At 39.4% G+C, this 13,030-nt stretch overlaps 1 protein-coding gene across 5 annotated transcripts in view; it reads right to left on the minus strand.

Moving 5' to 3' along the window:
- EVL (Enah/Vasp-like) overlaps positions 1-13,030 on the minus strand; it is a 188,882-nt gene that overhangs the window by 88,633 nt on the left and 87,219 nt on the right. For all 5 annotated transcript variants that reach the window (XM_031953260.1, XM_031953257.1, XM_031953258.1 and 2 more), the window contains exon 3: positions 4,671-4,848. In XM_031953260.1, the coding sequence (XP_031809120.1) occupies positions 4,671-4,848 (178 nt within the window). The remainder of the gene's footprint in view (positions 1-4,670; positions 4,849-13,030) is intronic.

Consider the following 13,030-nt stretch of genomic DNA (forward strand, 5'->3'; position numbering starts at 1 on the left):
ACTGTAGCACTTGGGTTTCACCCAGGCCAGGGACAGATCAAATTGCCTCCCTGTAATCCAACTCCTTCTTACTCACTCAGGCAGTTACTTACTGCCCCAGGCAGTCAGCCAGGATCCAGCACCAAAATGTCCCCAGCCTCCAACAAAGAAAATGTTTGGGTCCCAGCAATTGTATTTCCTTCATGAAACCATGGTGATTCCTCCCTCCTCAGCCTTCTCCCCACTGCCCCCCAAATCTTTGTAGCTCTAGAGGCCCTTAGAATTCAAAGGGACCATTCAACCCATCGCTTCATTTTACAGAAGTTGTAACCAAGCCCCAGAGGAGTTAAGTCACTTGTAAAAGGTCACATAGCTCAGTCAGTCTAAACTTGAGTTTTAGAATTCCAAACCAAGTGTTCTTTTCACTGTCCCATCCTCTGTCCATGGTACTTACCAGCTGTGTGACCTTGTACAAGTCAGTTAGCTTTTGTCTGCCTCACCTACCTCATCTGTAAAATGAGGATAATAAAAACACCCACCTCTCAGGATTACGATGAGAATAAAATAAGATAATATGTTGTAAAGCTCTTTGCAAACCTTAAAACACTATATAAAAGTTGTTTTTATTAAGATTTTGATTATTATTTAAATCTGGGGCTACCTTTTCCATTTCCCCTGAGAGTTGTCATAAGAATTAAAGGACACTTTTTTCTTTCTTTTTATCTAGTGGTGACATTAGGTAATCAAAAGATACATATGTTGTTGTTGTTCAGTCATTTTTTCAATCACCTCTGACTCTGTCAGACATTTGGGGTTTTCTTGACAAAGATACTGGAGTACTTTGCCGTTTCCCTCTCCAGCTTATTTTATAGATGAGGAAACTGAGGCACACAGGATAAAGTGCTTTGTTCAGGATCACACAGCTGGTAAATATCCGAGGCCATGAATTTCAGAAGAGGAATCTTCCTCCCTCTAGGCCTGATACTGCACTACCTAACTGCCCCATAAATATATACATATATGTGTGTGTTGGATGTACACACACAGGTGTATGTTCTATCTATCTTTGTACATATATGTACATACAGACACATACATATATGTCTTTCTAGCTATCTGGCTTTCTCTCTTTTCCTTTCCCTCCCTCCCTCTCTGTCTCTGATATATATAAAATATATATTTCAGAGTTGTTAAACAATCACCAATCAAAGGGAAATGTGTCATTACTGATGAGTCCAAGAAGAATCCTGGAATCTAGATGTATAGAGTAGGAAGGGACCTCCTGACTATCTAATTTAATCTGTCCTTAAATAAAAATCTCTTCTATGATTTCCTGATGTCCTGATCCACCCTTTCCTTAAGGATCTGCAGAGAGGAGTGAGCTTTCTTAGAACAGCCCATGCCACTTTTGGAGGGCAATCATTGTTGGGAAGTTTTTCCTTATATTGAGGTGTGTTTGTTCCAGAAAGGTGTCATTTAAGTTCTGAAAATAACCAAGGCCATTCTACCCAGTTGTCTTAAAGGGATAGTAACTGCTAAATTCAACCTGGCACTTCCCAGATAAATCCCAAATTGATAACTGTTTGCATCACCCTCCAGGCATAATAGGTAAGAAATATCCTTATTCATGGCTAAAGCTATTAAAATAGTTTTTTTTTTAAAGTTATTTTTGAAGTGGACACCACCCACACATCATGGCTGGTTTAAAAGAAGTTGGTTTAAGGTAGTGGAGTTTTAAATGGCATAGTCTCTCGATGGGTCACCTGTGTCTCATCTGCACACAGAGGCGGCTGCTGCTTTTTGCTCTGCTGGTCGCCAGAAAGTAGAAGCAGCAGCAGGGACCACAAATTACAGAGTCAAGTCCACAAGCACTTATTAAGTGCCTATTACATGTTAGGCACTAGGGATACAAAGAAAGCCAAAAGAATAACAAAAAAGGCAGCTTTTAGTTAGAAACAAATTAAAAATTTCTTTCATTAAGACTTGTCCAAAAGTCATCTGACACTGGGATGACAAGGTGACAAAAACTTTGAGATAGGAACTTTCAGTGAGGAAACTCCTTCTACCACTGTGATTCCTAATTTAAAGCTAGATGGTACACAGGATAGAGTGCTGGACCTAGTTAAGAAAATCTGAGTTCAAACCTGGTCTCAGACACTTACTAGCAGTGTGATCCTGGGCAAGTCACTTAATCTCTATTTGCCTCAGCTTCCCCATCAATCTGGTATATAGTAGATACTTAACAAATGTTTATTCTCTTCCCCTTTCCCCAGCTTGCAAATTAGAGTCTTAGAAACTTGTCTGGGGATACTGTGAGGGGATACTGTCAGACCAAGACCCCACAGGCAGTATGAGTCAGGAATGGGACTTGCACTTAATTTTTTCTGACTACAAGGCTGATTCTTTGTCCATTATGTAGCTACACTGCCTCTTAGCACAAGTTTGATTGTTCTCATTTTATAGATGAGGAGACTGAGCATTAAAGAGCTGGTAATTTGCCCAGAGTCACATAGTAGCGAGAGCCACAGGTCAAAGCCAGATTTTATCAGTCCACGTCTAGTACTTTTTCTACCATTCCAGGTAATAAGGTTCTTCAGGAATCCTCCTCTATTGCCTATTATGAGGTGGTGGAGAGTCTTCTTGAATCTCTAGGGCTTGATTGGAGGACTGCAAACTAGCAGGGCTCTTCCCTTCATTGGAGAGACTACAAACACAGGCTTATCAATGGAATCTAAATTTATCCTCCGAGAATTAGCTGAGTTAAACATAGAGGGGCTTATCACCAGAAGACCAGAGATTCATACCTCTAGAGTTTGGAAAGGACCTGACAAGCTCTTCATTTTACTGTAGGGGAAACGGAGCCCAATGACTCGTGCAAGGTCATGGCAGTAATAACTAACATCTATCTAGTGCTCTAAGAGTCGAAATATTAATAGCTAGCATTTACAATGCTTTAAGGCTGCCAAAGTATTTTATACACATTAATTCATTTGATTCTCACAACAACCCTGTGAGGTAGGTATTACTATTATTATTTTTATTATTAATTTACAGATTGAGAAGCTGAAGGGGTCACACAGTTAGTAAGTTTCAATGTAGGATATGGACCCAAGTCCCCTTCCCAAGTTAGCATTCTTTTCATTGTACTATTCTGCTTACAATGAACAACATGCTAAGGCATAGAGAATGGGTTGTGATCTGCATTGGTGGAAGATGTTCCCAACATGGATGAAATAGTATCTTGGAACACTGATGTGACAGTAATAATCACAAGAATTTACATTGATAGTGATCTAAGGTTTAATGAGCACAGTAAGTGGTTAGCAATTTATTTTACTCCCCTTCCTTTTAAAATGAATTATTATTTGACTTTCTCCCCCTTTAACTATTCTTTCTTTTGCCTCTTTCCTTCACAAGCTAATTTGCAGAAGACAGATGAGAGTTTCTCAGATAAGGCTCACTCCTGATGAAAAGACTTCTTAGGTTTAGGCCACTGAGCTCTATACTGCATAGGAAAGCTAATTCACCTCAAGCCTGAGCAGCAATTTCTGCTCCTCCAATTGTCCAAGATGCCTCTGACTTAGATGCGAGTTTTATAAGCACATTTAACTACTCTCTAAAACTTTAAGCAGCTCTCTGGTGAGGAAGGCTCAGAACACTGCAGTTCTAAGAGATTAGATGCTGGAAGGAAACTTTTCAAAGGTCATAGGAAACCCACCAAGTCTTGAGCAGATATGTAGGCAGACAGTGCTTTCTATATCTGTAAAAGTCCTGAAATAGCCATATGAGGGCTGCACACTGAGACAGCAGGCGTGACATTCCCCACTCTCTGTCTCCTGTCTAGTCTAGGCTTGGGGCCAATGATTTTCCACTATAAACTTTAATTTTATTGATAGTAATGTTTACACTAGCTAACAGAAAAGAGCTACCCTCTCCAGCTGAGTAGCAGAAGTCCCAGCCATGAGATTCTCCATTAGAAAATATCTACCGGCTAATGGAATTGGTGCTACTGGGGTTCCAGAATGCCTCCTTCTCCTTCTTACCCCTCCCATCGTCTCAACATACCATTTTGTTACCTTGTTCCAAGTCCAGTACATATGGGAAGAAAATAGGATTTGGATTCAGACAACAGTGTACTAGAAAATGCTCCAGAGTTAGAGGTCCTGGGTTCAAATCCTTCCTCTGAATGTCTAGTGTTTTTGTTTTTTGTTTTTTTTTTTTAAACCTTTCTGGATTTGTTTCCTTATTTGTAAAATTTACAAAATTCTTGATTGTAAAATTAGTAGAAGGGACTAGCTGGTTGTTGAGATCTTTTTAAATTGTAAAGCAATCATCCCATGACTTCTGTACTACCACTAATTATCCATAAGACTTTGGACATGTATACCTTGTTTTTCTCACCTGAAGGAGTTTCTTTAGTCGATGAGAACTCTATTCTCCAGAAAATGGGAAGGAGATGACAGAAAAGCATATATAAATAGGTCTTGGTGGGCAACTAGCAATCAAACATAGTTCTCACATGTGACAAGTAAAACTCCCCCTCCCCCTTCATTCTTTCTTCCCTTTCCTCTTCTTGGGTATTCTTAAGGTAAGTTCAGACTAGAATTCCAGTTAATACTATTTAACCCCAATAAAGAAAGCCCCAGAAGGGCAGAAAAATGATCCTATGTAGAACCCTTGGGGCTGCTTACCTCCATCTTGGGAATTCATGATGTTCAGAGCAAAGAGCATTGCATTGGAGAAGGTGGTCGCTTCTTCCTTGCTGGCGAAATTCAAGCCATAGACCTGCCGGGCATCTCGCCACTGGTGAAATGTTGGCGTAGCCTGATTGTACTTCAGCCCTTTCACAATTGAATAATTGATCACGACCTGGAAGGGGGAGGCGGTGGAAGGAGAAGAGACACAAGTAAATAAATAAAACTAGGCAGCTAAGAGGGTGGAAGGAAGATAGACAACTACTGCCTATACAAACCATACTAGATGTAAGAGCCCCAGGGAGAAATTTCCCAGCCTGCGAGATGGGGCTGGAGAATGAAAGAAGTAAGAGAGGACAGGCTTTCAGACTTGGAACTTGGTGCAATAGAAAGAACTCCAAACTTGAGGTAAGAGAATCTGGCTTCTAGCTGAGTGCCCTTAGGCAAGAAGTCCCTTTACTTCTCTAGGTGTTCAGATTCTTCATCTATAAAGGGAAAGCATTGTAGTTAAACTCTAAGATCCCCTTCAGCTCTGAGGTTTCCATTCAATGAATACTTAAGTGTCCATTCTTTTCAAGGCCTTTTTTTCAGTCCCATGGGCAAAAAGAATATTTTTATATTCAAAAACCGATATATCTATTACATTTATAGATATCTTCTTTCATGCATGTGTATATACATACACACATATACATACATACATATACACACACATGACACAGGTCTTGCCCTCAAAAAGTTCACATGCTTATCTAAAAAATCATACAATGCATAAATTAGATGACAAAAGTTGGTATGTAAGAAGGCCAATGAACACTAGGTACATAGTAAGTGCTTAATAAATTCTTGCTGACTAACCACTTTCAATCTAGCTCTTCTCTAGATCATACTTCACACTTTACGTAAACTTCCTAATGCACTTCTATGATCATATCATTCCACTGTGCACAAACCTTTTTTAAAGCTTTTTCCTACTTACATACAAAAAGCCATCACTCCCGATTCTGACACTGAAAGCTCTATCAAATCTGCCTCCAGGGTGCCAGTTTACCCTCATCTTATCCTATTTCCTTCAAGTATTTTATGTTTCAGTTCAGTGGGGCTACTTGTCCAGCTGCCATTTTTGTTCTGAAATTTCTTGTCTCCACCATGCCTTTGCTTTCCATGGCTTGGAAGTATTATGTGAATGCTTTAGAAATTCAGAAAAGTGCAGGTGAGCTGGAGCTCACCATATGGATATGGTTAAGGAGTCAGAAGGAAGGGGCTTCCAAGGGAATTTATAACCCTCCTACTTTTCTCAGTCCTCATTTTCTTTGCTTTCACTGCATCATCTAATCACTTCTTCCTGGTATCCTCTTCTTTGTTTTTGAGTATGATGCTGATCTTTCTTGGTCACCATCCAACTGGTCTGGACTTTTCTCAGTCTCCTTTGCTGGATCATCAACCAGATCCTAGTTCTTAATTCAAGCTGTCTCCCAAGGCTCTAGTATGGATTCCCTTCTCTTTTTTTCCCTATGCCTTTTCTTGTTAATTGCATTAGTCTCCTAGGAATTCAATTCTCATCTCTTTTGGCTCTCTATATCTAGCCCTACCTCTTTTGAACTTCAATACCATATCAACAACTCCCTAATGGGCATTTACTCAGCAATTTCATTAAATTCCTCCACTCCTTCCCAACTTCCCTATTTCTGCTTAGGCTTCTACTATCCTTTCAATCACCTAGGTTGTTAAGTTTGGAGTCATTCATGATTTTATCTCTCTTTCATCTCCTGCCTGCCCTATATTTGAGCTGTCAAGTCTCAATAATTCTATGTCTACAACATCACTGCCATGATTCCCTTTCTCCTCCACTAATATGGTTACTACCATTCTGACTCAGGCCCTCATTATCACTTGCCTGGGCTACTGTAATAGTCCCATATTGCATGTCTCTCCTCCCTCTAATCCATCTTCCATATAGCTGCCAAATTAATATTCTTTAAACACAACTCTAACTATCTCATTTCTTGGCTTAAGAAGCTTCAAAGGATCCCGATTGAATCCAGGATAAAATATAAGTGGCTTGGAATTAAAAACCTGTCAATCTGATTCCATTCTACCTTTCCATGCTTAATACACATGGCTTCCCTACACACCCTGAAAATTCCAGTACAATTGACTTATTTCCCTATACACAACATTCCATATCCTGTTTCATTTCAATGTTTTTGCTTTTGGCTACCTGCTATGTCTAGAATATATTCCCTCCTTCCATTTCTGTGGTTGGAGAGTATTATCTGGAGGAAGAGCCAACAAAGGTAGAAAGGGAAGGAAGTTAGGTAGGTAGGAGAAAAATCAGCTGTTCTGGAGAATGGGATAGTGAGTGATAAGGGAAGTAAGGTAGAATTTCTTAGCAGCTGTGAGGGCCCAGTTGAAACTGTGTAACATACATTTGTTGAGGATTCAGAATAGCTGCATGATTTCCTGCACTTTCATATGTGAAGGGAACTAATGAGGGGAGTGATCTAAGACAGAGGCTGGGCTGGGCATAATCAGCAATTTAAAGGAGGCTAAGGATTCAAGAGAGAAGGACAATGTAGAATTGACTTAAGGAGTTAAGAGGGAGAAAAGAAGAAAAAGTGGCTAGTGCGGGGGAGACAGCTTGGGAGAAAACTGAAGGGTTCAGGGATTGGAGCATGGCAGATGCAGAACAGGGTTATGTAAGGAAAGCTAGAGGGAGAGGTAAAAAACCAAAAGATTATGGTCAGGTAATGGGATTTCAGAATTCTTGAACATTAGAGGAGGTACAATTGTGGGTAATAGCAAGATCAAAGGCATTAAGCTTGCTCTGTGTGACTGTAAAGATCAGAAAGAGAGTTAATTAATTAATAAATATTTATTAGGCGTTTGCTATGTCCCAGAACCTGGGCTAAATGCTAGGGATGCAAAAAGTGGCAAAAGACAGTTCCTGCCCTCAAGGAGCTTACAATCTAATAGGGATGACATCCTTCAAACAAATATTACAAATCAAGCTATAGAAAGAACACTGTAATTATAAGAAGCTGAGTAGGTTTTCAGGAGAAGATCTAATTTTAAGTGGAATTTAAAGGAAGCCAAGGAGGTCAGTAGTTAAGATGGAGGAGGAAAAAAGCCAAAGGATGGAAGTTAGAGGGAAGAAGATACAAGCTCAATGCTAGGAAGGGCTCAATGTCATTGGAGGTATTCAAACAGATGTCAGAAAACCACCTGCCAGGAATTCTGTAGGAATTCCTACACTGGGAAAAAGTTCAGATTAAATATCTCTTTTTAACTTACATACTTGAAGTACAATGTAAAGAAGAAAGAACATTTGATTTAGAGGCAAAAGAAATTAGTTCAAATTTAGACTCTGATAATTTATAATTTCACTTTACTAAATCTCAGTTTCCTTCTCTTTAAAATGAGCAGCTTTGAATAGATGAGCATTAAGATTTCATCTACCTTTAAATAGTTTAAGCCTATGAGTCTATATAGGGCAGTTAGGTAGCACAGTGGTTAAAGCATCAGACCTGGAGTCAGGAACACCTGAGTTCTGCTTCAGGCATGACTAGCTATAAGACCCTGGGCAAGTCACTTAATCCTGTTTGCTTCAGTTTCCTTATCTGTAAAATGAGTTGGAGAAGGAAATGGCAAATCATTCCAGTGTCTGTGTCAAAAAAATGCCAAAAGGGGTCATAAAAAGTTGGACACAATTGAAAGTGACTGAACAACAAGAACATACATGTTATTGTCTATCAATAGTATATGGGATCAGAAGATGATAGATTTAGACTTGAAAAGGGTCTCATCTGGGTCAGAAGTGTCAACATAGGCCAAACCAGATTAAAATTCAATTGGGAAATATTTTTTTTAATATAATAGAACATAGATAATATTAATAATGTGGTTTTCTTTTTTCTTTTCTGTTTTTTTTAAATATATGATTTTCTAAGTCAAATATTCTAAGCTATTTAGTGGTCTACATTTTTATTTTAGTTTGATAACAATAGTCTAGCCCAACCCTCTCATTTTACAGATGAGGAAAGCCAGTTTAGAGAGGGCAAGTGACCAGAAAAGACACACATTTTCTGACTTCCACTGCTGTGCTTTTTCTAATCATACCAGGGCCAGTGCTCTATAACTCATCATAGCCCTTAAGTACGCTGAAAACTTTGAAGTTCTGACTAAAGTCAGAAATATTCTCAGATTGAACGTTTTAGCCTAGGAATTCCCCTGCATTCTTTGAATGATGATCCAAGGGAATGATAAAATCCAGAGAAAAAAAACAGCCCCTGGAGAGCTGCTCATTCCTGTGCCTTCTGCTAGGGTTAATCACTCCACCTGAGGCAAGATGAAATGGGCTTCCTTACTTTCTCATGATAATTTATTCTTTATGGGGTCTAATATTATTAGATAATATTATCTATTTTATTATATTTTTGTTTAGTTGGTTAAATTGTTGCTGTTGTTCAGTCATGTCTGACTTTTATCACTTGATAATAGTCCTTTAATCTTCACAATCCTGGGAGGCAGATGCTACAGATGAAGAAACTGAGCCAGAAGTTAGTTATATAGTGTTAAATACTAAGTTTCTGAAGTTGTATTTGGACTCATATTTTTCTGACTCCAGGACCAATACTCTATCTGCTGTGCCAACTGGCTGTAGGTATTCTCCTTTCTCATAGGATATATCATGGTAGGACTGTAGCACCATCATTACAATTCAAAGGTATGGTAACAAATACCATACCTCAAAACTATAGGTCTTAATTTACTACTTTCAGACCCACTATTTTTTGTCTCCTTTTTATTCTGCTTAGCTCAAGCTTGGACAAAATAGGCTTCCTTTGGTTTCTGGGCCTGGGGATTATTGCTTATAGGAGAGGTGTTGGGATTGGGATGTAGATTTGTCACTAATATGCAGTGAGACATTGGGCAAATTGCTTCTGTCTCTGGTTCACAGTTTCTCAATATGTAGGAGAAAGAGATGGAGCTGATGATCTTTTAAGTTCCCTTAAGCTCAGGTTCATTTAGATTGATGCAACCATAACTTAACATTTCAATTTTTGTACATCGCCCTTTCTGAGTAGTTCCTGAATGACATACTGGGTTAGGGCCAGGGATGTGCTGGAGCTCAAATAGGCTCTTTGAGCTGATTGTTAAAATTTCAGTATAAGCATTTATGCCTTGGTAATCAGCAAATGCTACTGGCATAGTCCTGCATCCTGCCTCCTAGCTCCAGTTGTTAAATACCAGAACACTATTGGGCAGAGTTCTCTTACTCATTAGGTGAAAAAGATATCCTATCTTCAAGTGGAGGAAGTTTCTGAATAAGTATTTCTTTTTTTAAAAAGGTATTAACTGAACATCTTCTGCCGGTAAAGTTTAATTCTAGTTTAAGGGGCTGAGATTGAAGGGATTAATCACAGTTTTTGATCCCCATGAAGCTTGCAGTCTAATACATGCACACACAGAGACTTGAAAACAAGGCAGAATGTCAAAGTGACCCCCAAAGTTTTACAAAGTGGAGGTTAGAAAATAAAAGGGTACTTCCAATTGACAGGAGTCAGGAAAATCTTAGAAGTAAGAAGCATTTGGTCCTGGACTGGAAGAACAAGAAGGAATTCTACTGACAAATCTTGGAAGGAGAAAGGTATTAGAGATATATGAAGGTGTCCAGAAAAATGCAAAAATGGGAATTTTGGGAATAGTTTGCTATCAAGTTTTGGCCACATGGCCTTCCTTCTTTGGTTTCTTGTTCTCACGCTTCAGAATCATTCTGAAATGTTTCTGACAGATGCTGGTTGCAATTCAGTCACCACAGAGAGAGGAAGCCTGGTGTGGTGAAGAGAATATGGGCCCAGGAGCAAAGAAACCAGAGTTTTGGTGGCAGCTCTGTCACTTACTGGCTTACTGTGTGATCTTGGCCAAGTCCCTCTCATTTTCTAAGTTTCTATATCCTCATTAGTAAAATGCAAGGGTGAAAATCTCAAGTCCCTCTTCATCTTTGTCATTGTAAGGCACCATCATGTTCTAATATTCTGTGGTTTTATCCTATGACATACAATGGCATAAAAACTAACCATTGCTCTTTCACATGAAGGAGCTTCCTACGGAATAATTTTTTAAAGCTCCTTGAAGGCAAACACCTCATCGCCCTTCCTTTTCATGCTAAAATGAAGCATGAGGCAGCTAGACAGAAGCTAAATAAAGCTTCATGGCTGGAGTCAGGAAGAACTGAGTTTAGCCCCAGACACTGTGTGACCACGGATAAATGCCTATTTACCTCAATTGGAAAATGAGAATAATGATAGCACTTCCATCTCATGGTTACTGAATGAATCAAATGAGTTATTAATTGTAAAGTGCTTGGCACATAGTAAATGCTATATAAATATTAGGCTATGATTTTAAAAATTCCAAAACTGCATAAACCTAAGATTTTAAGGTCTTTACTGAAAAATGAAACAGAAAACACCAAAGTTATAGTATTTTCTATCATAGCCACTAAAAGTCACAACGGCCTGGGCACTGTCTTAAAACCTTTTTGGCCCTCACTAAATCATCTGCTCTCCAGGAGTTAGTAAATGTTGGAGTTAACCACCAAACAGAACCCACACAACATGGGTAGTCTCCGCCTCTGTCCCAAATCTGTGATTCTCAAGTGGAGGATGTACTCACACATCCATCCTCAGCTTCTTTTCTGAGGCTCTGAAGATTAAAAATAAACTACAGATGGGAAGGTGGCAAAAAGGGTGTTTATTCCAAATGCCTGCCATGCCCTCCCTTGTTCTTACTTATGAAAAAGACCTTGCTAGGGAGGTTAAGAACCACCTAAAATGTGCGCCTGTTCCCTAATCCTGTTACCAGTTGAGACTTGGTTAATACTGTATTTTAAATCATACACAACTTCAAGAGGATTGGTCTTGGATTGGGAAAGCTGTGTTCAAATCTAGCTATGATATGTAGTCACTGAACCATAGTTTTTTTGTGTGGAAAAAATGGGTACTACTTGATGCTGTAATGAAGGAAGCATCTTATTAGTAGTGAAGTACTTTGGGAATGAGTTGTATTAAGAGATGCTTAGAATCACTGAGAAGTTAATCAACTTGTCCTGGATCAGGCACTGGGATACAACCTGGGCAACCACTGAACCCAGATTATGGTGATTTTGAGGCCACATCTCTGAATGACAGACACTAGGCCATGCTCCCTCTTTCACTGTTACCATTTACTTTACCATTGTTCCAAATAAGTAATTTACTTAGAGTCAAACAACCAATGGATGTTGATAGTAGACTTTGAAGTCAGATCTTTCTTATTGCTTATTCCTTCTATCTGTAAAGGGCTAAAAACTCTTGAATTCATGCACTGAGGTTGGACAACTGAGCACTTAAGGCTAACTACTGAATGGACAATACTCTAATAGCATATGCTTGGAAAATGGTCTGGCCCACTATTCTGTGCTGGCTCGATCTGTTGGTATATAGAGAGATTTGTAGGAGGAATTAGAGGGTGGAGTAAGACAAGCCAGAGTGACTCCTGGCCAGGAGAGGAAGAAGAGAGGTGTGGAGATTCCTGTGTCCATTCCACTACTTCGACCAAGAATAAAGACCAAGGATTTTTGCTTATCCTGACTCCAGTTGATTTTAAAGTATCCAGGGTGTTAACTCGGTCCTCACCATTGGCTCCCAAGGTGTGGACCAAGGACCCTACTTTCATTTAAGTCCCTGGTGACCAGGAAATTGGGTGAGTATTTTAATAGACAAACAGGAAACTTTTTTTGTTAAGGGTTAAACTCGTAACCTTTTCTAGCTGAAATGGGGCAGATGTTAGGAAAAGACTCTCCCCCACCCCCACCCCCACCCCAAAGGAGATCTACAGGAAGCATACTCAGACTGATAAAGAGACAGGATTTAATTATGACTTGGGAGCAGATTGATGGATTCCTGGATACATTAGAACGTATGTCCCCTTGCTTCTTCAATGAAGAAGATATAAGGGCAAATAATTGGAAACGTGTAGGAGATCAACAATATTATAATGATAATGGCTCCAATTCAATTTCCAAAGAAACATTCTATACATACAACATAATACAATTGGCCTTAAAGAATCCTGCAAGTTATAGAAAAAAGAAAAGTTTTGAGAACAGCCAGATGAGAAAGTGTGAGGAAAAAGAGGAAGACAAAGAGCAGTTTAATGACTATATCGCCAGAGGGCATGGGGACTTAAATGAGGTTCAAGGGTGTGGTGATTCTCCCTCTCACAAAGCAGCTTCAACCCTGCCTTGGAGCAGATAATTGACATGCCCCCATCAACTCCACCTTCGGGGATAGAGGGAGGAGGAGTAGTGGGAG

The sequence above is a fragment of the Sarcophilus harrisii genome, chromosome 2 (genome assembly GCF_902635505.1).
Source record: "Sarcophilus harrisii chromosome 2, mSarHar1.11, whole genome shotgun sequence".
Classification (NCBI taxonomy): Eukaryota; Metazoa; Chordata; class Mammalia; order Dasyuromorphia; family Dasyuridae; genus Sarcophilus; species Sarcophilus harrisii.